Source organism: Denticeps clupeoides, chromosome 18, assembly GCF_900700375.1.
Source record: "Denticeps clupeoides chromosome 18, fDenClu1.1, whole genome shotgun sequence".
Classification (NCBI taxonomy): domain Eukaryota; kingdom Metazoa; phylum Chordata; class Actinopteri; order Clupeiformes; family Denticipitidae; genus Denticeps; species Denticeps clupeoides.
Window position 1 is genome coordinate 10,436,158 of NC_041724.1, and position 23,287 is coordinate 10,459,444.

The 23,287-nt window shown below is 43.2% G+C and overlaps 3 protein-coding genes across 4 annotated transcripts in view; 2 read left to right on the forward strand and 1 right to left on the reverse strand.

Moving 5' to 3' along the window:
• The window catches only part of LOC114768398 (neuronal acetylcholine receptor subunit alpha-7-like), a 37,817-nt gene extending 33,421 nt beyond the window's left edge, over positions 1–4,396 (forward strand). The window contains exons 8-9 of the mRNA XM_028960658.1: positions 696–805; positions 2,066–4,396. Coding sequence (XP_028816491.1) covers positions 696–805; positions 2,066–2,659 — 704 coding nt within the window. The 3' untranslated portion in view covers positions 2,660–4,396. The remainder of the gene's footprint in view (positions 1–695; positions 806–2,065) is intronic.
• A 13,863-nt stretch (positions 4,397–18,259) lies between these two features.
• Positions 18,260–21,048, reverse strand: LOC114768373 (uncharacterized). 2 transcript variants are annotated; one of them, XM_028960611.1, is made up of 6 exons: positions 20,945–21,048; positions 20,183–20,347; positions 19,991–20,090; positions 19,700–19,830; positions 19,227–19,506; positions 18,260–18,967 (listed from the first exon to the last, which is right to left on the reverse strand). In XM_028960611.1, the coding sequence occupies exons 1-6, from the start codon at positions 20,996–20,998 to the stop codon at positions 18,897–18,899; spliced, it is 801 nt and encodes a 266-aa protein (XP_028816444.1). In that variant the 5' UTR covers positions 20,999–21,048; the 3' UTR covers positions 18,260–18,896. The 2 variants fall into 2 exon arrangements, with proteins under 2 accessions (XP_028816444.1, XP_028816443.1); XM_028960610.1 differs by having other exon boundaries at positions 19,217–19,506.
• Positions 21,049–21,140: 92 nt separating this feature from the next.
• On the forward strand, positions 21,141–23,055 carry LOC114768211 (small integral membrane protein 19). The gene is made up of 3 exons (XM_028960383.1): positions 21,141–22,182; positions 22,454–22,578; positions 22,682–23,055. Exons 1-3 carry the CDS (start codon positions 22,052–22,054, stop codon positions 22,741–22,743), a joined length of 318 nt encoding a protein of 105 aa, XP_028816216.1. The 5' UTR covers positions 21,141–22,051; the 3' UTR covers positions 22,744–23,055.
• The last annotated feature ends 232 nt before the right edge of the window (positions 23,056–23,287 follow it).

Genomic DNA, 23,287 nt, shown 5'->3' on the forward strand with positions numbered 1-23,287 from the left:
TGATTACACTCAGGGAATAACAGTCTGTAATTCCCTTTATGCATTGCATTTTGTTTGTCTGATTGAATGCCTTGCATCACGTCAGTGATGATGACTGTAGACCTGTGATTCTGTTGGCGTAATATAAATCTGTGAATTGATTGTGGTTTCACCCACTCATTTGTCTGTGTAAATTTAATTGAGTTTCTTCATTCTCAAAATCTTTGAGAGTCAAAATTCTTCCTGTTAATATGTATGTTTGCGTGTGTGAAGAAAGCAAATAACTATTGGTCAGTCTTATCTAGGAAAAACACAAGAAGACATGAAATGGAGAGTGATCAAGAACAAAGTGTCATGTGGAGTGTGCCCTTTACACACTTGGCCATGTCAAACATTTGCTCACGCGCACACACCCGGCTTTGTATTGGAGCCCAGCACTGTGCAATGTTACTTTTGGGGGTTGTGCGCGACTGGAGCTGTGATGCCATTAGAAAGGGGGCTTGTGGTGAGAAGCCCTGTGGTGTGTCTCTTTAATCCCCTCTTCAGCACTCTGATGTTGTAGCGTTGATGCCGCAAGCACGCAACTTTCTGGAGCATCAATCTGATCAAACTGTTCACTTTCATGCAAGCATTAGCAATGAACTTTGAATGGACTATCATAGTAATAGGAACTTGGAATCATCAATAATAAACTTTGTGTGTGTTTGTGTCTTCAGCCCAGTATTTTGCGAGTACCATGATGATAGTTGGCCTGTCGGTGGTCGTCACAGTTCTGGTCCTGCAGTTCCATCATCATGATCCCCATGGGGGAAAGATGCCCAAATGGGTGAGTGCCAGCTCTAGATTTATGGGTGTTGATATGGGGCATGGCTTTCTATGCCAGCAAAGAAAGAAGAAAGAAATGGTTTCCGGAGTGATGCTTTAAGTGGCAGCGGAGGTAATGGCAGTGATGATTATTGTGATGGATGGTAGTGGTTTGAGGTGAAGGGAGTGATATCCATTGCTTTACTTGTGACAATCATCATACTAATAATATGGATTTTAATGATAATGCTGATAACAGTAAGTATAAATAAAATCAGAGAGCATTTTACGCTTAACTATATAACAATTATTTCAGATGTGTTTCTACATATCATTCTGAAAGTGTACTGATTGTCATTGTGATACACTGCAGCACAGCACACGGTTAACACAACGAAATGTTGTGTCACCTCTGCTTTTAACCATCACCTTTGGTGAGCAGTGGGCAGCCATGACAGGCGCCCGGGGAGCAGTGTGTGGGGACGGTGCTTTGCTCAGCTGCACCTCAGTGGCACCTTGGCGGTTCGGGATTCTTGAACCTTCTGATTAGCGGGCTGCTTCCTTAACCTTAAGTGTGACAGTGACAATTCAAATGGAACTAAATATTGTCAAAAAAGTAATAAGAAAATATTAAAATATTGCCCTGTATGTCATGCTGTACCATTGTTCACCTCATGGCATGAGGCCTATGACTGAAGTATACGACTGCCAATATCAGTCGTGTATTACTATGTGTAGTGTATTACTATTGAATTTTTTTCCCTGTTACATTCAAGCATTGGGAAGTATGTAAATCAAATATGTTCAAATACTGCAGAGGGACCCTGCTCAGAAATAAGAAACTCCACTTACTACCATTGGGTCCCTTAGCGAGACACTTAACCCTGAGTCCCTGTAACTAGTGATTGTGACGCTGGTTTGATATGGCGAGGCAGGTGATCTTGAACGATGACTGGACATGACGAGAAAGAAGGACGCATTCGCACGACGTCATGAAACAGGGGTTTAATTTGTGATGAACAGGACAGGGAAGATATCCAGTAACCTGTAACAATGACCCGATGGTGAACAGACACGAACTGGGCAGCTTTATACAAAGCATACAGGTGAAAACAATCAGGAAACATTAACACAGGAAGAACAAAAAAGAACCGGTCTGTATCCCGGACCCGGAGTAAGCCCTTCCGGAACGGATCATGACACTGATTGTAAGCTGCTCATGATAAGGGCATCTGATAAATGCTGTAAATGTAAAATCTTCCACTTGTTCCTCTGCACCCAGGTGCGTGTGGTTCTGCTGAACTGGTGCGCCTGGTTCCTTCGCATGAAGCAGCCTGGAGAGGGACGCAAGCAGCTTCCTGGTTACAAGTACCGCCACCCGCCTGCCCACCACTCCAGCGCCAGCAGCATGGAGATGGGTACCATGTCCAGCCTGGCCCACACACTGCACCCCACTGGCCCCTCTCCCATACCTGGAACCAGTAACGGCACCATGAATCTTTACTTCAGCTACCACGCCCTGGAGTCCTCCCCGTTGTCATGCCAACCGCCCAGCAGTGACTCGGGCGTGACTCTCGGAGGACGCTGCATGGATGAACGGGACGTTTCTGCATCCGCAGCTGCGGCCGCAGCGGCCACGCTGCTGGCTGAGCGGTCGCCGGAGATCAGCCACATTCTGGAGGAGGTGACGTACATCGCCCAGCGTTTCCGCGAGCAGGACGAGGGCGACGCCATCTGCAGCGAGTGGAAGTTCGCGGCAGCGGTGGTGGACCGCCTCTGCCTGGTGGCATTCTCCCTCTTCTCCATCATCTGCACCTTCACCATCCTCATGTCCGCTCCCAATTTCATTGAGGCAGTGTCTAAAGATTTCACATAATTGAGGGGGGAGGGTGTCAGAGTTGGAGAGATGACGAGATGGTGGAATAGCTGAGCGTGCTTAGGAAAGACGGAAGAAGAATTAAATTTGTGGATTTTGGGATGTAAATGCAATTGTTTGTAGGTCTTGGTACTCTAAGACATGGACTCTGATCTAAGGATACCGAAGACTGCTATAGATGTGTCTGGTCATAAGATAAGATATAATTCCCTCGATTGGGAAATGTGCATAGTCATGGCACAAAGTGGACAGTAGAAGATAAGAAATTGTTGTAAATATTTGTGCCCATGTATTAAGCATTATCCCTTCAGGTGGTTTGGAAAGGTTTGCACTGCTCAGTTTGGCTTCCATAGTGTGTAGTGTGCACCTTATAAACACATCAGAAAATCTGATTTACAGGATAGACATCTTAGTGCATTTACACCAAACTGAATTGTAACCTATTCATTCCTAGTACATGGTCAGTAGGTCTGTGCAATAATCTCACATCCCGAGAATGATATATATCACAATTTAGCACCTTTTTTGTAAATTCAGCAAATTAATAGTTTTGTCTTTAGAACGTCTGGTCAAATGTTTAAGAATAAAAAAAAGGTTAAACACGTAAATGTAAATATATAAATGATTACGTAAATGCTTAATAAAGGTTTACCCTGCTGGAAAAAAAACAGCATTACCAGCTATTGGACCATCTTATATGCCTTCGCATAGGTAATACCAGCCTTGACCTGCCAGTTGTACTTTTTGTGCTGGTCATGCTGGTCCTTCGGCTCAGACCACTTACTCTGTTTTTCAGCTGGGTAAACTGTGGCAGCAATGTGAGCTTCACAGATACAAAAGTACATGGAAACCATTCTTCAAGTAAAACAGTTAGTTCATGGTGCATTGGATTGCCACAGTCTTCATTTTACTTTTTTCTCAAACTTATTTCCTTCTAGTGTCTCAAATTCTATTTACCTGAAACGTACAACCACACACATACACACACACACACACACACACACAAACACATGTATTGTGAGGTCACAATCTTTGCTTTTCAACACTGTAGCTCTCTGGTCAACTGTGATCCGTATCTGTGTTGGTGTCTTATTTTTATAAAGACGTTTTATGTATATGTTTGATTCAGACATACCCCATCTGTGTGTTGAGGATTATATTTTTTTAATTATCTATTTATTTTGGCACAGTTTCCCATCCTCTAAACTCACACACATCACTGACCTTCAATTAAAAGCTCAACCAGCTTTTCATTCTCAAGATGATACCGCACGCTCTTGCTCTTGCAAGATTATACAGTTTTCATTTCAGTTCTCACTTTAAAAAAAAAGACAACGCAGTAAATATGAGACAGACAAGCTCATCTAATATTCAACTTGGACAATATTTGGACAATGCAACATGGCCGTGCACAACACAAACATACCATGTGAAGAACCGCTCAGGTCACCAGGGGCCAACTAGGGTGAGTTGTGTTTTCAGCAATGAAACAATGCAAATAACAATGGAGAGAGATGGGATTAAAGAGATATTCATTCCAGAGAGTCCCGCATTAACCATGCGTCTCACATTTGCAACAATGCCATTTGGTCATCATTAGTAATCCTGAGAACTAATCCAGTGAAATTCTACGTGATATGAACATCAGAGACCTTATGGGTTATTACTCAACAAAACCAACCCCAGGAAACATAGAAAGTGTTTTTTGTCCTAGTTTATCATTTTAATAAAACAGTTTTGAAGCAGAATGAGCGTTTGTCTCTGTGCGATCATGGCTGGCCGAAGCCTTGTGCTCCAGACCTGTTTTTCACTACTGAAGAATAAAAAAATTCCCATTATTTCTCCATAGTGAATGTGCCAGGATGGTGTGAGATGGAGACCATGGAACAGAAACAGCACAACACTGCCGGGGGGTCGATGTCCCATCACTGGAGAACATTGTAGTGAGCCATTGATAGGGTGCCACATATGTTATGGTGGAGCTCACAGGCTTCCCTTATAATTTATTTTCCATACATATGCATAACGTCCATGTTAAAATTTTATAAATAAATAAATACAATTTAATTATTGCGTTATTTAAACCAGACTTATAAACTACAAATGAATGTGTTAGCCTGACTGAAATTGTAAAAAATGTCTCTTCCCAAAAAACATGCAGGTACTGAGTCACTTTGACTGTTTAGGGATTTTTGGAGGTCCTGCCAACACTCTACAGTTCTTCCATCCCACATCCTAAAACCATGGCATTACAGCATTTTGTATTCATGCTGTATTTTTCCACAAATACAGAGAATCGTAGAAATTCTTATTCATAAGAATCCCAGTCTTGGGATTTTTTTTGTATTCGTATCTACCTCTAGTGGACGAATATATTAGACCAAAGTCTTCATTTTCAGGTGAGCTGAGATAATACACCGCGTCCCTCCAGGCCAACGTTTTTCTGTTTATATACTTAGCAGTGGCTGTGGCTCCCTTCCGTCCCGGCCAGGCCGCGCGGTGCTGACATTGTTTGTAATTGAAGTTGCCCTCCGACCTCAAGGCTTTTGTTTTGATATGCTACGTTTGATGGTCTGCATGTATATGTCGGTGCGTGTGTTGTATAACCCAAGCCCTCCTGGCCCTGTCTGACTCAGCAGCCGTATGTGTGTGAGGAAATTCTCTGAGACGGACGAGTCTTTCCCACTCACATCACACACACTTGCAACACCACACAGCTACAGTCTGGACCGTGACCCTGCTAACTCAATGTCCTCTGAAGACCTTCTAAAATGGATTTCACGCAAACGTGTATAACTTAATCCTTTAGATTTTATCACACTTCGGTTGTCTCACTGGAGACAACCACTTATTTTAAGATTTTTGCCTAAATTTACATCAAAAGAGTGGTTTGGAGTTTTGTCTATAGAGACATTCCATTACTTATTAGTAATGGAAAACTGGTATGCTCAATAAGTTGTATGTGAATCCTGCAGAACCACATTGCCTATATGTGCTTTATGTCTATAATTTACTGTATAGTTATTAATATGGATGGCTCTGAGGTGGTCTGGCACCTTGCCCTGAGCGCGTCCCTGTCCTTTGCCCAATGTCCTGGGAACATAGGAATTAGTGGTAATGGATAATGAGTGAGTGAATGAGAGACCGTCCCCAACACACTGCTCCCTGGGCGCCTGTCATGGCTGCCCACTGCTAACCAAGGGTAATGGGTTAAAAGCAGAGGACACTTTGTTGTGTGCGCTGTGTGCTGTGCTGCGTATCACAACCACTTCACTTCACTTTAACTAGCTGTTTAAAGATTGTAGGCGTTGAGCAAATTTCACAGGTGTTTCTCAGTTGACAAATGCACTGAAAGACAAGAGGCTGCTAAATCAGTGCACCATTTGTATTCCTGCCGCCTGCTCTGTCTGGGTTCCCCGCTGTACACGAGATTACTTACTAACAATTCAGACTCTGACACATGCAGCACAAATCTCTACGTGAGGTTAAAAAGGAGTAGCTAATATAAAATGTCAAATTAATGTGTAAATCACTGCAATGAAAATTAACACAATTTTTTTTTAATCACAAGTAATGACATTTAAATCATCGCGTGACGGGACGTATGCTTCCACCTGAGTGTATGTCTCCTTTAGGCTGCTGCAGTGGGAGGAGCTTCCTGATGACCAGCTGAAGACCGATATGCTGCCACAGGACATAAAAGAGACCCTAGTGTAGTTTCAGGAGGTCTGCTAGAGATCTTGCCCCCGGTGGTTTGGTTGTGTAGTTTTGATTATGTTGCTCTGTGTTTCATTGACTATATGTTGATTTGTTGTTAGTTGTTCAGTTTAGTTAGTCCACAGTCTGGAGATAAATTGGGGGTCTTACATTTACATTTACATTTACAGCATTTATCAGACGCCCTTATCCAGAGCGACTTACAATCAGTAGTTACAGGGACAGTCCCCCCCTGGAGCAACTTAGGGTTAAGTGCCTTGCTCAGAGACACAATGGTAGTAAGCTGGATTTGAACCTGGGTCTCCTGGTTCATAGGCAAGTGTGTTAACCCCTAGGCTACTACCACCATTAAAGCATGAAAAGTCATGGACCTGGAATTGTTCTTTGTTGGACCTTGTTGTTCAGCTTGCTAAAATCTGGCTGCTGTGCTGCTAACTGACTCTTCATTTCTTGCACTTTTGAGCTGCATCTGGCTGTTTTAGCGGCATGACTTTTGGGCATCGTTTTGAAACACTGCTCATTATTTGGTAAAGCCGTGGATTGCACATAAGACATATAGACCTATCCTATAAAATTACCCTCTTTCCACTCTGATAGAAAATGATAAATTTTTACTCTTTTGTTTGTTTTGTTTACAGTAGACAATCAGTTGCACGCTGAAAAATGGGCGTGTGCAAGTGTGACTCACTTTGCCATCAATTGAACCCACTGCTTTAACCCTTTCGGCTGCAGGATACAGTGTGGCCAGTCTAGCTCCGACATCCGAACATATCGGCAAAACATTTGTTAAAATGTAACTTAAATTGTAATTATGAGTATTTCAGTAAGAAACTAATTTAATTTCACCTTTTCCTATAGTAACTGTAATGGTGTACAAATACTTTTTTGTAATTACAGACATAATTTAAAGTTGCCAATCCAGCTAGTGTGGACAGTGGGAAGAAACTGGAACAAATGCTTTATTCTTTAATGAAGTTGCAGTTGACTTTATTTTACGTGTCAGACGGTACATAATCGAACGAAATGATGTTTCTCCGGAACCTGGTGCTACATGTAACATTGAACGATTTGAAAGTTACATACTGACACAAAGTGCTGTTGTGTGTGTGTGTGTGTGTGTGTGGGTTGGTTGGTGGGGAGGGTGAGTGGGTTAGAAACCTAGTGGGTAAAACACTCGCCTATGAACCAGAAGACCCAGGTTCAAATCCCACTTACTACAATTGTGTCCCTGAGCAAGACACTTAACCCTAAATTGCTCCAGGGGGGACTGTCCCTGTAACTACTGATTGGAAGTCATTCTGGATAAGGGCGTCTGATAAATGCTGTAAATATAAAAATAGATAATGTTCAAATATAACAGAGATAGTGCGAGTGTGTGTGTCTGTGAGTGTGTCAGTCCTGAGTGTTCATGTGTCTTATGGCCTGTGGGATGAAGCTGTTGCAGAGTCTGGCAGTGAGGGCCCGAATGCTTTGGTACCATTTTGCGGAGGGTAGGAGGGTGAAGAGTGCATGTGAAGGATGTGCAGAGTCCTTCACAATGCTGGTGACTTTCCTGATGCAGTGTGTGCTAAATGTCTGTTATGGAGGGAAGAGACACTTGATGATCTTCTCAGCTGTCCTCACTATCCGCCGTAGGGTCTTGCGGTCCGATACGGTGCAGTTCCCAAACTAGACAATGATGCAGCTGGTCAGAATGTTCTCAATGGTCCCTTAATAGAAGGTGGCGAGGAAGGGTGGTGGGAGATGGGGATGTGTGGTGGGAGATGGATGGGAGATGCATTACATTGAGACTACAGAAAACTATATACAGAGGTGCAGGAACAAACGGATATAAATTTTCAGAAGAAAGAATGCATTGAACAAGAAAAGAACAACCATTCTACAAAACGCTGACGTAATAAAAGATTGGGTCTCTAAGTCCATCTGTGATGACTTGTTTTGTGTTCCACCAATCCTCTTTTTCTGATTCCCTTTTGAAGTGGCATTACCGTTGATGGGTGCTCAGGCGCAAACTCCACCAGTCGCTTGTCAAAGGCTGACAGCCTTACAATTTCAGCTGCAATTTAAGTCAATCATACTTTAATGCAACATGACTTCATAACAGCTATGAAATAATTTTGCATTAAATCCACTTAGAAGTTCCCGATATTAAGAGACTCCAAACTTAGCAGAAACCAATTAAAATCAATAACAATTGAGAGCACATTATTATGTAATCATAATCAGCGAATATGAGTCAGAGCAGGCAAAAAGATGCAGATGTGCGTGCCACTGCTAATAAACTGAAGATAAGCTCAAAATGAGTTTTTTTTTCTGCACATGAGCACGCCATATCCAATCAGGAGACAGCTTCGGATCTGATGCTGTGATTATCCTGGTTATTATTTCTGGGTAGAGATTATGCAATGGCACACACCCTGAATATTGTGTGATGGACCAGTCAGATGGAATCGTTGCAGTTCCGTTTGCCTCCGGGGGAGCGCGTCTTGCATTGTGGCCAGTGCATTGTTCCAAACGAAGAGGATGCAACCATGACACGGAAATACTCAGCACCGTGCAAGCACCGAGGCTTCACTAATGTCATATGAAATGCATTTATAATAGCAGACATCGCAGATGCAACCAAAAGATTAACCTACTTCCCCTCGATTCAGGAGGACTGCTCAAATCCCTTTGGTCTCCAGCACCCAATAAATCTTGATAAATCATTTACAGGAAGTGTTGGCGTCACCCCACTTATCCTCTTGTTGTATTTGCACACACATTTGCAGGAGTGTACACTGCAACACTTTAACAGGAGACAATAGCAGTAACTGAGATGCCTTCTGTTTCCCAATGGCCAGGCTGCCTGCAGGGTGCCTCCACAGCCGGACAGATCTTCCAAAGCCTCTGGTCCGGTGAGGAATCACAATATAAACACATCAAGGGAGAACCTCACGATCAAGGAAGAACATGGCTCTTGGCATTTTGAGCTCAATTTGGATGTTTATGCTGTAAATGAAGTGGATTTGGGCACGCAGACACTGGGGCCGGCTCTACGCTCTGGCAAGAGGTTGCAGTGCCCTTTTGAACAAACGTCCTGCCCCCTTAAATCAAACTAAAAAGTTGAGAAAGAAAATACAAAAAATTACCCACAAACTGAAACAGGATTTGCAATAGTAGTAATCAACTGGAAAAAGGCACAAATGAGATGATGGGCTTCACTTCGTTGTTCGTTCCTTCCCTCAGTCCTCTGTTTGTGCTCAGAGATCCCCCGCTCCCTTCCCCCAGCTAAACAACCAATCACTGTTAGTATGCAAATGAGGTGGTGTCAGTAGGCTTTTTAGAAAGTGAAGTGATTGTCAAATGTGATACACAGCAGCACAGCACATGGTGCACACATTGAAATTTGTCCTCTGCATTTAACCCATCACTCTTGGTGGGCAGCCATGACAGGCGCCTGGGGAGCAGTGTGTGAGGACGGTGCTTTTGCTCAGTGGCACCTCAGTGGCACCTTGGCAGATCGGGATTCAAACTGGCAACCTTCTGATTACGGGGCCGCTTCCTTAACCGCTAGGCCACCACTGCCCCAGTAGGCAGTAGACCTGTAAATCTTGGGTCGGGTCGGGCTCATTTTCTATCATGAGGTTGCACGGTAAATGATCTGTCAGCAAACACAAACCTTTCTTGTAAATTAGTTTTATTAAACACACATAAACACACATTAAGTGCACAAAAAAAAGCCAAGCTTTTAAAAAGCACAACAGCAGGAGGCTTTGAGGAAACAGCAAATGTCTGTCGTCGAAATCATAGCGACTCATTGGATATTTAACAACAATAAAAATGTATATTTATATTTGAAAGTGAAATGATTGAAAGTCATTGTGATACACAGCACAGCACACGGTGACACAATGAAATATGTCATCACCCTTGGTGAGCAGTGGGCAGCCATGACAGGCATCGAGGGAGCAGTGTGTGGGGACGGTACTTTGCTCAGTGGCACCTCAGTGGCACCTTGGCAGATCGGGAGTCGAACCTTCTGATTACGGGGCCTCTTCCTTAAGCACTTGCCTACCACTACCCATTGTACAGTCAGTAGGGGACAAGCCCATTGTTCTTCTCCCAGTTTGAGTCTGGACGAGAAGTGTTTCTTTTTCGATCCCTCCACAGGCAATGTGAGCCTGTCTGTTGTATAAAGCTGACTGGAGGACCTGTGTCGGTCAGACCCCGACACAAAGCCCTGTCCCCACTTTCAACATTTTAGTATAGAACTTGTCCTACCCTTTTAAGTTTTGTTAATATTGGTAAAAGTGAGAAGTGTTGTTGTTGGGCTTGAATAATAAAGGGAACAACACAATGTAACTCCAAGTCCATCACACTTCTGTGAAATCAATCTGTCCACTAGTGGGTAACACACTCGCCTGTGAACCAGAAGACCCAGGTTCAAATCCCACTTACTACCATTGTGTCCCTGAGCAAGACACTTAACCCTGAGTTGCTCCAGGGGGGGACTGTCCCTGTAACTACTGATTGTAAGTCGCTCTGGATAAGGGCGTCTGGTAAATGCTGTAAATGAATTTCACATGCTGTTGTGTAAATGTAATTGACAACAGGTGGAAATTATAGGCAACTAGCAAGACATCCCGAATAAAGGCGTGGTCCTGCAGGGGGTGACCACAGACAACTTCTCAGTTCCTATGCCTTCTGGCTAATGTTTTGGTCACTTTTGAATGCTGCTGTTAGGTACCGAGATGAGATCCTCAGACCCCTTGTGAGACCATATGCTGGTGCGGTTGGACCTGGGTTCCTCCTAATGCAGGACAATGTGGCTGGAGTGTGTCAGCAGTTCCTGCAAGATGAAGGCATTGACTGGCCAGCCCGTTCCCCAGACCTGAATCCAATTGAGCACATATGGGACATCATATCTCGCTCCATCCACCAATGCCACCAATTTTGTTGTCAGCACATTCAACTATGTAAAGAACCAAGTAGTTATTAAGAATATTTAATTCATTCAAATCTTATTGTGTTTCCTTATTTTGAGCAGTGTATTTGATATTAGTTATGTAAATAGGTTTTGTTATAATCTGATGAGAAATTATTTATTAAAATTTTTTTTGCCTTTTTTTTTCGTGGTCAGGGGGGGTTGCGTGTCTCAGTGAACGTAAGAGCAAAATTGGCAGAAGCTCAACCTTCAGGTGGGACACCCAAGTATGACAGGTCTTAGGGAAGAAGCCTGACAAAGTGCAATCCAGTTACATGACAAAAACAATTATCCTTTTCCCGCCTCTGTCGCCTCTATGTGCCCCTTCACATTTGAAGTTGTCATTTCAGCTATAAACGTGTTAGACAGTACATAGTAAAAAAAAAAAAAATGTTTCTCCGGAACGGTGAAATGAATAATAAATGTGCAAAATAAAGTAAAATAGTGCAAATATTGCTGTGCAAAATGGAACAGACAGATAATATAACTCAATATAACAGAGGTAGCATGTGTGTGTGTTGTGTGTCAGTCCAGAATGAAAAGTTCCTGAGGCTTCAGGTGTCTGATGGCCTGTGTAAAAGTGTGGCAGTGAGGGCCCGAGTTTCCGTCTGCCTCCTCACATATGCCTGTCTGCAGGCGGTGTGTTTTTGATAGTTGCCAATTGATTCATGCACACAGGGGAGACGTGCTGGAAGACTTATTAAATTTTTTTTGGCTGTTTGTGTCGTGGTCAGGGGGTTTGCGTGTCAAAGTTGCTTCAAAGACTTTCAACAGTATCAATTCAGACACATTAATAAGCGCTGACAAATATTTCATTACCACACTACCTAAACAGTTTCTTACTGAACTAATTAAGTCATCTTGGTGACTTGGAGATTTGATTAGGAGCGAGGAATGCAAATGTGTAAAATCTGAATTATAATGATAGATGATGCAAGTTGCTCTGTGTTATTAGACAGAATTTGCATGGGCTCTTTATGTAAATACCATTGTTAGAATAATTTTTTTTTTGTGTGGAAAGAATTAAGATTAATGATTCAATAAATCATTTAAAATATTTTCCCACTATTAACATGACCTGAACAACTCATTTGAAAACAAACACATATGTTAATAAAATGTAAAAAAATCGTACAATAATTTGGTTGCATGAGTATATAAACTAATACTTTGTTGAAGCATCTTTGATTAAATTACAATATTTAGTCTTCTTGGAGTCAGCATGGCACATCTTGACTTGGCAATATTTTCCCACTTGTCTTTGCAGAAGCGTTCCAGATCTATCAGATTGCAGGGTCCAATGTTTGTTCTAATGGTTTGTGGTTGTGTGTAGAAGTGTCCCCTGTCAGAGTGAACCTTCCATTTTCTCGTTTCCACGTCCCCTTCCCAAAGTAGATTCCTTTGTGTTAGTTCCTGTAATAAAATGTTTTGTATCCCACTTGCGTCTGGGTCCCACGTTTTCCTCGTGTCTTGACATGGATGCCTGCTTGGGGTCATTGTTAGGTTGTTAGGTTGCTGGGATTGGTATAATGCTACAGTTCCAACAATGTACACAGCAGTAAATCTATTTTCGCTGATGCACAACGAGACAAATGAGACAAACTCAAATGGCAAATGAGTTAAGCGCAGGAACCGAGGAGAGAGGAGTTGTCATTAGACACGGGTCATTCTGACTTTGGAGAACTTGAGATGTCAGGAGGGACAGAGGTTCTAAAACGTGAACTCTGTAATGCGTACCTGCTGTAAGGCTATTCAGAGAAAAAGTTGTTCACCAGCGCTCTGGAGTCTAAAGTGGCTCGAAAATTACCTTTCCTCAAAGGGAAGCTGGGGATTTGTGACCTCAGGCCCTGGTTCCTCAGCAACATCTGAGGAACGGCTGGATGGTTTTGTGGTGGTTCCATTTCAATTTCAGGCAGACCACAGACCAGATCAACGTGTGTATGTGTGTGTGTTTTGTGTACATACCTGCTTTAAAGTTAAACCAGATTTTATTGTTCACGCACCAAATATCAAAATGTACTTATTTGTGGAGAAGATATGCACATTAAAGGAGGGGGAGATGTGTTTACAGAAGGTCTGTCAACATTTTTTATTAATTAATCACACATTTTGCAGTTAATTAACAATGATTCATTGTAGTTCATTCTTAACATTCAGGCTGTAATGCTACACTCACATGTTCATTGAAGGTGCCAGAAGAGGCTCTTCCCCACATTGGAGATAATTTTGACAGCTGTAGTTTAGTGCTAAGCATCATTACAAACAAAAAAACTACAAAAAGCCTATATTAACAGGTCATAAAATAGGTCATTGGTCATAAAAAATACCTCATAAATACCGATAAACGTGAGTACTGGATTGGTAAGATTTCCCCAGTGCTGTATTAGACATGGCGTGCATGGAGAGTGTCAGCTAGTGTCACATCATGAACGGCTCCAGGATTTACAGAAACAAACAAGATACAAACCGGAAACGACTGCTTGCTAGCTCTCTATCTTAAAACGAGATGCTACCTAACCAGCTATTTTTTTGTTTGAGTACCATTTTTTTCTCACTCTCGCCCCAAAGATGTTTGCATGAACGAAGTTTGAAAGGGGGAGGAGCCCATTGCGATGACTGGCACACTTCTGATCTTGCGCTCTCAATTCTGTACGATTGAATCCCCTCGTACCAATACACCACATCCTCCATTTCAGCCTATTTCTTTGCCCCTATAAATCTTGTTCATGAGTCAAACCCGGACATGCAGATGGATATCAGTGCTTTTATTCTCGCATTCTGATTGGTGAACTGATAGGCCTTGTCCGATTATCCGATCTTGATAACGATAAAATTCAGCTCGATATTGCCGAACAGCTCAGGGAATTTTTCACTATCACGATAAAAGTGGCATTTTACATTACTTTTAAACAAAGATGCGTGTCTGATGAGGCGCTGGAATATGGAAGCAATGCGTGTGGCACCACTTAACACTTCATAAAGCTAACAAAGAGTGAACTGGCTGAAAACGGAGCCGATACGAAACTAGAGTAAGTGGGCGGGAAACTGATCAACTAGTACAAGTGGAAGTGAATGAGCGTGTAGGATGCTAAAGACATCACAAATGTTTAAGTAGCTCAATAATTCAGATAATTCTAAAAACCTGGCCGCACATAATTTCCAGGTCTCAAAAATGGCCAATGCGACATGGAGCTATATATACGATTACATTTTTTTTAATTGGCATTTGACAATTGACAGGGACAGGGTGACGAGATCAGGGAGTGACAGCAGGTGAGGGCAGACAGGGCTGTTGAACTGGGGGTGTCTTATATAGCACCTCCAATATGGAGTTTAAATTGACGTATAGCACATCAAGTCCACAAGATGGGTATTGTCTGAAGCGACTGACTGAAGCCCACACACGTACACACACAGAGGAATGAAATGTACTCGTGACCTTATCGTTCACGGGAGGATGTCAAACAGTAGCTTCTCAGCATCCTCCCCAGGTTTGTGTTGCCATGTCAACAGCTGAACCCCTCCCACCACAATTCCCCTGTTCTGCTAAATCAGATCGTCATTGCCACATCTTAATGAGATGCTAATGGGCTAATGGCAACAAAAAAAAACATGTTTCATTTGCACGGTTCAGCTAATCCCACAGATCCTGCAGATGAACGTTAATTTGCGATATGCACTCGTGGACGGGGGATGTGCGACTCCGTGAAGCTTTAAAACAATTAAAAAAAAAAAAAAGTCAGAATGCTCGTTGCAGCCAAGTTGCCCCAAGGTTAAGGCCCGAGGGAAATGGTTGCTAGCTCATAATTACCTGGTCTCCCACTGGAAGTCACCATGTTGCATTGCTCAGAGTTTGCTTAAAATAACCCCAAGAGCCTATTATTGCACCACCCTTTTGGCAATGTCAGGGTGGTAGTAGCCTAGTGGGTTACACACTTGCCTATGAACCAGAAGACCCAGGTTCAAATCTCACTTACTACCATTGTGTCCCTGAGCAAGACACTTAACCCTAAGTTGCTCCTGGGGGGGACTGTCCCTGTAACTACTGATTTTAGTCACTCTGGATAAGGGCGTCTGGTAAATGCTGTAAATGGCTAGTCTCCAAGTATGAATATGGTTGCTGTAGACTCAGAGCTTTGTGGGGTGATATGATGTCTGTCTGCCTGTCCCGAGCACCACTGGGACAGTGAGACAGCAGAAGCAGGGCGAGGAGAAGGAAAGGTGTTAATAAGGTGACATACTGTTAGTGTGTGAGGCTCATTCTCCGTCTCTCGCGCACACACACACTCGCACACCTGCCCTCTCCAATAGTGGGACAGAGAGAGAGAGATGGGTCTGGGACGCAGCAGGTGAGTGTGCCGGCTTTACCAGAGGGCTTCAGCTGTAGGTTGTGGAAGCTGTGCTGAAGCGTCTCAGGTCCTGACAGACAATTTCCAAAACACATCTGATACATCAATACATTATTATGTCACAAATTATTTATGATTTATAATTTATTTGATTGTATGATTCTTTTGGGGTGGGGTGAACAATTTCTATATAAAGACAAAATATAATATTGGTCCACTGCACTGAAGTGTAGGTGAAGTGATTGTCATTGTGATAGACTGCAGCACAGCACATGGTGACACAACGAAATGTGTCCTCTGCTTTTAACCATCACCCTTGGTGAGCAGTGGGCAGCCATGACAGGCACCTGGGGAGCAGTGTGTGGGGACGGTGCTTTGCTCAGTGGCACCTCGGCGGATCGGGATTCGAACCTGCAACCTTCTGATTACGGGGCTGCTTCCTTAACCACTAGGCCACCACTGCCTAGTGGTTGTCATTGTGATGACACACACACACACACACTGCTTATTTGCTGTAGCCTAATCAGCGTCTGGAATATGGTGGACCTGGGGGACCCACCCAGGTCTTTCACGGAAACCCTTCACCCACCATTCACTCACACCTACGGGGAACGTAGTCTCAGAAATTCACTTAGTGTGCATGCCAGTGGGCGGCATGAGGAGTCCGGAGGATGCAAACTCTGCACAAAGAAAAGACAGAGCCGGAATTCAAACTCATGACCTCAGAGGTGTGAGGCCGCAGGAAGGGATTCTTCAATGATAAACAAGACAGGAGACATGGCACCAAGCAGGCAAACGCCAGACAATGTATAAAACTCTGAGCACGTTGTGCAGTCAAGGGGTACAGAAGGACGACAAGACTCAAGGAGCAAGAGATAAAACACTCATGACACATGGAGTCAAGACGGATCACAACAGAAAAACATGTGGCTCTGACGCCCTCTGGTGGCCACATTAAAAGAGCACGGGTTCTATCTCAAAATATGTCAGATTTAACACAGCAGAAGCAGTCATCCGGGTCTATTTGCATGCACAACCTGGGTTAAAATGCCCGTTGCTGTATGTAGCTCAGGGGAAGGAAGAACCCTGAAAAGAAAAATAAATTTTAATGTATAGGTATAGGCCTACATATAAAATAAAAACTACATTTTGTGTACATTTGGAAAGCATCACAGTTTTTAATCCTGTTTATCCTCGCCAGCTTTTTCAAGATTCTTGGGCGCGGCTTTTTTGAGATTCACCCAAAGCTTTTAATTTCTGACGCAACATTTGGGGTCTCTAGTATACAGATACGAGTCAGGCAGAGATACGCACGCACACACACACACACACACACACACACACACACTCTCTCTCTCAGCATGGGATACACAGTACATTGTAAACCTCAGCTAAAACGTGCACACGAACCCACACTCAAAGCATAATCCGTCACACCCACTTACACAAACCTGCGGTGAACAAGCAATGGTGCCTTACATCCACACACATACAGAGATATCAGACGGAATACGTGCCAGTCCCGATATTGCTACAATTGCTTGAATGATAATTTTTTTTGTACAATCAACAGGCGTCCACATTCACACAATGACATTCGTTATGCTATCTGAACGCTGCACAACTTGTACATTTTAATATGACTAATTAACTGGAGATCATTTATGCTGCAGCTTTATGTATGTTTCTTGATCATTTCCGAAATGAGTGAGCAAAGCACACCGTTGAGAATCCTGCAAAAATTTATTGCAACAAACAGTTTGATTAGAATATTCTTTTAGTAACATACATATAGATAAACAATGCTACTACGAGGGTCATGACAGCTCCGCGGTTTTGTAACTTTGTGCATGGTCTAAATCACAGATTATCTGCCAATAGCAAAAATCTTCATTTTCACAGGTCATTCCAATCATATAATAAAGTTTCATATGTTCCCGCCCAGGCCACCATCAACTGAAACATTGGATGGATGAGAAGATACCAACAGTTTGGACATTCTATGAGCAAAATTAACCGGTCTTGGTAAACGTGTAGCTCGGGAACAATTAACTCTTTAAATATATATATTTAATGTTTGGACACAACAAACTTTTCTTTATTTTCAGGACCATTTACGTTGGTAGATTCTCACTGAAGGCATCAAAACTATGAATGAACACATGTGGAGTTATGTACTTTGGGACCTTCCTTATTTGGAATAACTGAAAACATGTTTTATATTCTAGTTTCTTTGCTCTGATTACTGCTTTACACACTCTTGGAATTCTTTCGATGAGCTTCAAGAGGTCGTCACCTGAAATGGTTCTCCAAAAGTCTTGAAGGAGTTCCCAGAGGTGTTTAGCACTTTTTGGCCCCTTTACCTTCACTCTGCAGTCTGCACTCTGTTCAGTGAGAATCTACCAATCTAAATGGTCATGGAAAAAAAAAAAAAAAAAAAAAAATTGAATGAAGATGCATGTGTGAGTGTATTATATATATATATATATATATATATATATATATATATATATATATATATATATATATATATATATATATATATATATATATAGAGAGAGAGAGAGAGAGAGAGAGAGAGAGAGAGAGAGAGAGAGAGAGCGAGAAGGAGAGAGACACACACACTTATATATAAATACATACATATAAATAAGATTTAAGGACATGCACGCACAGACAAAAACATTCATGTATATCACAGTAAGGTGCAACATGTTTACAGAGCAAAATCTCCATATCTGCTCAAATATAACAGCTTACACTACCAGCCAGAAGCTTTCACCCACTCGCAAATATATTTTTGAAGTAACAAATAAATGCTATTTTGCTTTCCCAAAATTGATGACTTAAAACAATATTTTATTGTCTTTAGTAACACATTATTTAGCCACAAAGGCTCGAACTCGTGGTTGTCTGAACAGGACAAATAAGGAGTGTGTTTAGTAAATGCTAGGAGGATTTGGACAAGTTACTACCAAATAATAATAATAAAAAAAATAATAATAAAATTGCAGGAAAGAAAATGCCACCGGGTGATTATTTTGATGACTGGTTGAAATCCTTCAAGAACTAAGCCTACTGTTTTCCTGAAATACAGTTACCAGGCCTGTTTGCCCAGAGCACTGGTTCCTTTTTGTACAAACCTTTCATGCTATCGTACCACGACCACTGGGAAGAGCGGGAGGGAAGGCAGGCTCTGCTGGGTCTACATTTTGTGGTTTGCTGGCATTTTCAAAGTTCCCTCTGCGAAATGCTGTTTTGAGTACAAGTGTTGACCTGAGATCAGTGTTAAAGTTTGCAAAAAAAAAAAAAAAAAAAATTGTGAGCAAATATTTTCCTATAGTCTCTCAGACACAAAATGTGTTAAAAATATTTAGATAAATTTTTTTTATGCCAGTTACCTTCCCCAAAAACCTTCTTGAGGGGAGGGGGACTAAAGTGTGAAATGCTAAAAAACTGCGCACATGAAGACTGAATTCTGCTTTAATTTAGGCTTTATGTGCGGCCAGAGCATTAGCTGCCTACGTGCTGCCACCTTTGTCTCCTGGTGCGCCACCCTTCTCCCGGGGCATCCTGCCCATGTTGTAAAACTCCGCGTTGGGCCTCATGCCTGTAAGGTGCGCCAGGCGGTTGGACATGGCGAAAAATGCGGCGATGGCAGCAATGTCCCAGGCGTCCTCGCGGTCGAAGCCGTGCTCCTCCAGCTTCTGGAAATGGTGCTCCGTTATGGTGTCGCTGCGGCACACGGCAAGGGCAAAGTCGAGCATGACGCGCTCACGAGCGCTCAGGTCGGCGGTCAAGTAGTTAATGGCCACCTGAGGGGCAAATTCTCCACATCACCACCACTTTCGTCCTCATCGACAATAAAAGCCGCTGCATTTTACCAAATATGTAACATTATCTTATTATAGGTGGCAGTGGCCCATGCCTGATTTGAATTCAGAAGCATGTAGGCAGGCAAATATTTACCCAGTGTCCAGACGGAGTAAGAAAAGAACACACACACACCTGGTCTGCTTGAGTGGGCTTCTTGGAATAGATACGGTGCAATGCACTATGGGAAACGACACAATACAAGCAGTTGTTGTGGGCGCTGGTGGCAACGACGACAAGCTCCCGGTCCGCCTTGGACAAACCACCTGCAGCCAAAAGATAGGATTCAGCACATTTTGAGGCGATCGGCCAAACGCTTCAAAAATAAATAAATAAATAAATAAATAAATAAATCGCAGAAATCAAAAAATAATTCAGTGATGTAGAGTCATGATATGAAATGATGCAAAAAAAAAGGGATCTCACCCGTTTCTTTGTTCATGAGTGCATTGTAATAGGCGAAGAACGCCCGGAACTCGACTGGACGGTGAGACAGGGCCTTGAAGACGTTGGGCAGGAAGCCACCCTGAAAAGGTCAAATTCATTTTCATTGATTTCCAATCGACATTAAGTGTATATGAAATATGAAAGAAAGAAAAAAAAAAAAAACACCAAGACCTTTGTCTCGACCTCTGCCATCAACTCCACTATATCGTACGGGAGGTCTTTTCTGTAGGGTACAGGGTAGCGGCTCGCTCTCTCGCAGTTGTCGGTGGACGTGCAGTACCTCTGGACAGCAGCTGGCCCTCTCTGACACTTGTCACCGAAATGACAAAGCGAGGCCTGGGGGAGACAAAGTTGCAGAGTGAAAGTGAAGTGATTGTCATTGTGAGACACTGAATCACACAGCATGTGGTGACAACGAAATGTGTCCTCTGCTTTCAACCATCACCCTTGGTGAGCAGTGGGCAGTGTGTGGGGACGGTGCTTTGCTCACTGGCACCTCAGTGGCACCTTGGGGGATCGGGTTTCGAACCGGCAACCTTCCTTAACAGCTGGGCCACCACTGCTTCTAGTCTTGCAGTGGGAGCCAGCGAGGACTGGGCCGACTTGGCAGACTCCACAGGACCAAGGTGCAGCTTAACGTCACGGTTTTCAGTTCTTTTTAATGGCAACGTAGCAATTTCGCTTTCGACGTCACTCGTGGCACAGTTACAAGCAGAAAGTACGTCATCGCGGTTTTGACTTGGTTTTGATTCAACTACGTTTTCATGAAAAAAAAAAAAAGTTTCATTATGCGCGCTGCAGACAAGAAACGCGCAACCCCATTAACAGCAGAGGAGGCTTTCTGGTAACATGACGTTATACGATTCTCAGCCGTTTCTCGACGGCTGCCGACAATATCTGTCAGACTATATGAATAAGACACGTTCCCCTTACCAGATATACGCGTTTCGAAGAGCGGAGCAACTTTAAAACGCCGCCACACGCCATCGCGCCGTCCCTTCCAAGGCGAAGTGGGACGCGTGAGTGAGAGCGGGTGGTGCCGTCGCAGCCAATGGCCAATCGGATTTCGTCTTGCTTATCGGCTGGCCAATCGGAGGAGGCGTACGTGAGGGCGTCGGGGGTAGAAACCGATTGCGCGTTCACGCCCCGCAGTGGAGTGTTTCATTTCGCAAGCGACTGTTTGGCACGGAAGGTGCAAGACGGGACGCAGATAAGATAAAGATCGAATCAAATCGAGTCGGAGAAAGTAAGACGACGAAGCACGGCACGTGAACTTGGCGTGGCATTGCAGGAACACGTGCTCGAACGCCCTGACGTTCCTTCAAATCTACGTTTGCAACTTTTTTAAAATTTGTTTGTAAATGTGGTACATTTATTTTCTGAATAGGGAGCCATAGCGTGTTGTGCAAAAGTTTTAGGCAGTAGTGACACTTTCTTTTTTTGGTCAGTGACTGATTACTGTTCAGGAATTAAATAGTGAAAGTGGCAATGATTTCATTTGATGAGAAATACTTTTGATATCTAAAGACCTGCTACGAGAACTCCCAACTCTGTAAGATTGAATGATCTCCTTTACTTTACTTGGCAGACGCTTTTATCCAAAGCGACATACAAGGAGAAGATACCAGCAATTCCCATTCCGTTCCCATAAATTGTGAGCTACAAAACTAAGAGCCCTGATATGACCTAACATGTCAATCTCCTGGTATACAGTCGAAAAAATAGATTATATTGCTGCTCAGAGAATAATAGACACATTATGCAATTAATGAAACCGTGGAAATAAATTGTTTGGGCAAATCAAATGTATTAATTTAATATGAAATATAAGTTTTAAATAATTAGACTTTTATTTTGGATTCATAGCAGGCCGCCTTTAAAGGCTTTTATTGTGGCGAAACTAGTTTGACCCGGAAGTACAATTTTGTAAATAATGTCCCTTCCATTCTGAACGTGTAGCTTCCAGCTAGTGTCAGATCATTTGAGCTGTTATTACTCTATGGGATCATAAGTAACAATTACAAACGATTTCGTTGTGTAATGGGTGGATACGGGGCCATGGCGAACGAGGAGTCTCTGGATTACTCCGTTCACGAGGCGTGGAATGAAGCCACCAACGTTTACCTTTTAGTTATTTTGGTCAGCTTTGCTCTGCTGATGTACGCCCGGAAGTGAGTAGAGTCGTTTTTTTATTACTCGATTTTGGTGTTTAAAGAAAAGTGAAGGACTAAATGTGTCTTCTGCTTTTAACCTATCGCCCTTGGTGACGGTGCATTGCTCGGTGGCGCCTCGGTGCAGGATTCGAACCCGCAACCCTCCGATTACGGGTCCGCCTCCTAACCTGCTAGATCGCCACTGCCCCGATTAGTCGGAATAAGGGGCGAGTCGAATTGCTGCCGTGCGGGTTATAGATCACAGTCTGATCGCAAGTCTCGCCGACAGAAACAAGCGGAAGATCATGCGCATTTTCACGCTCCCCCCCGCGGCGGGGAGCTCAGCAGAGCCCAACTTCTACGACAGCCTGCAGAAAGTGCGCCTGCGCCAGCAGCTGGAGATGTACTCCCTGGGTAGGCGAACGAATAATAATTATTGAAAATGAAAACAAAAACTCAATACGCAGACGCTCAGGCGTCCCTGGTTCTCCCCCATTTTCACCCCCTTCTGTTGCAGCGCGGAAATTCGACCAAGCGCAGCAAGCTCAGGCGGAGAGTGTGCAGCTGTCCATGGAATGAAGTCCAGCGGGCCGCGAACACGCAGAATCATGTCGGCATTCCACAAACTTTTAAATTCTGATTCAGTGTTTGTTCGTCAGTTTTTTTTTATTTTTTTATTTTTTTGTGACTTTGTCTCCCTCTAGCGGTGAATATTTGTTCCATGTTTTTACCCCCTCATGTTTCTCTGCACTTTGTGAACATCCATCTATAACCATACAATTTCCCCGGACCTTGTAATTATTCCTGGATGATGTCAATAACATGACCTACAGGCAGGCCGAATGAACTGCTTCTGTAATTAATGAATAAAATCCTCTACATGTTTTTTCACTGGGTTGTAAAATTATATTGACGCATTTTTTTGGGCTGTGAGGAGCCAGGCAGCAGACTGTCCAGCGAGCGAGTTAGTTAGGAGCGAACAAGGAGTGGACAAGAGGGGGCGGATGACATACGTAATATCTGTGAGCTTGTCAGCTCTCGGCTCACGCTCACCTGAGATCAATGGGTATCATGGAAGATATTGATTCCTCCAGCTTTTTGTCAGTGATATCAGATGATACCG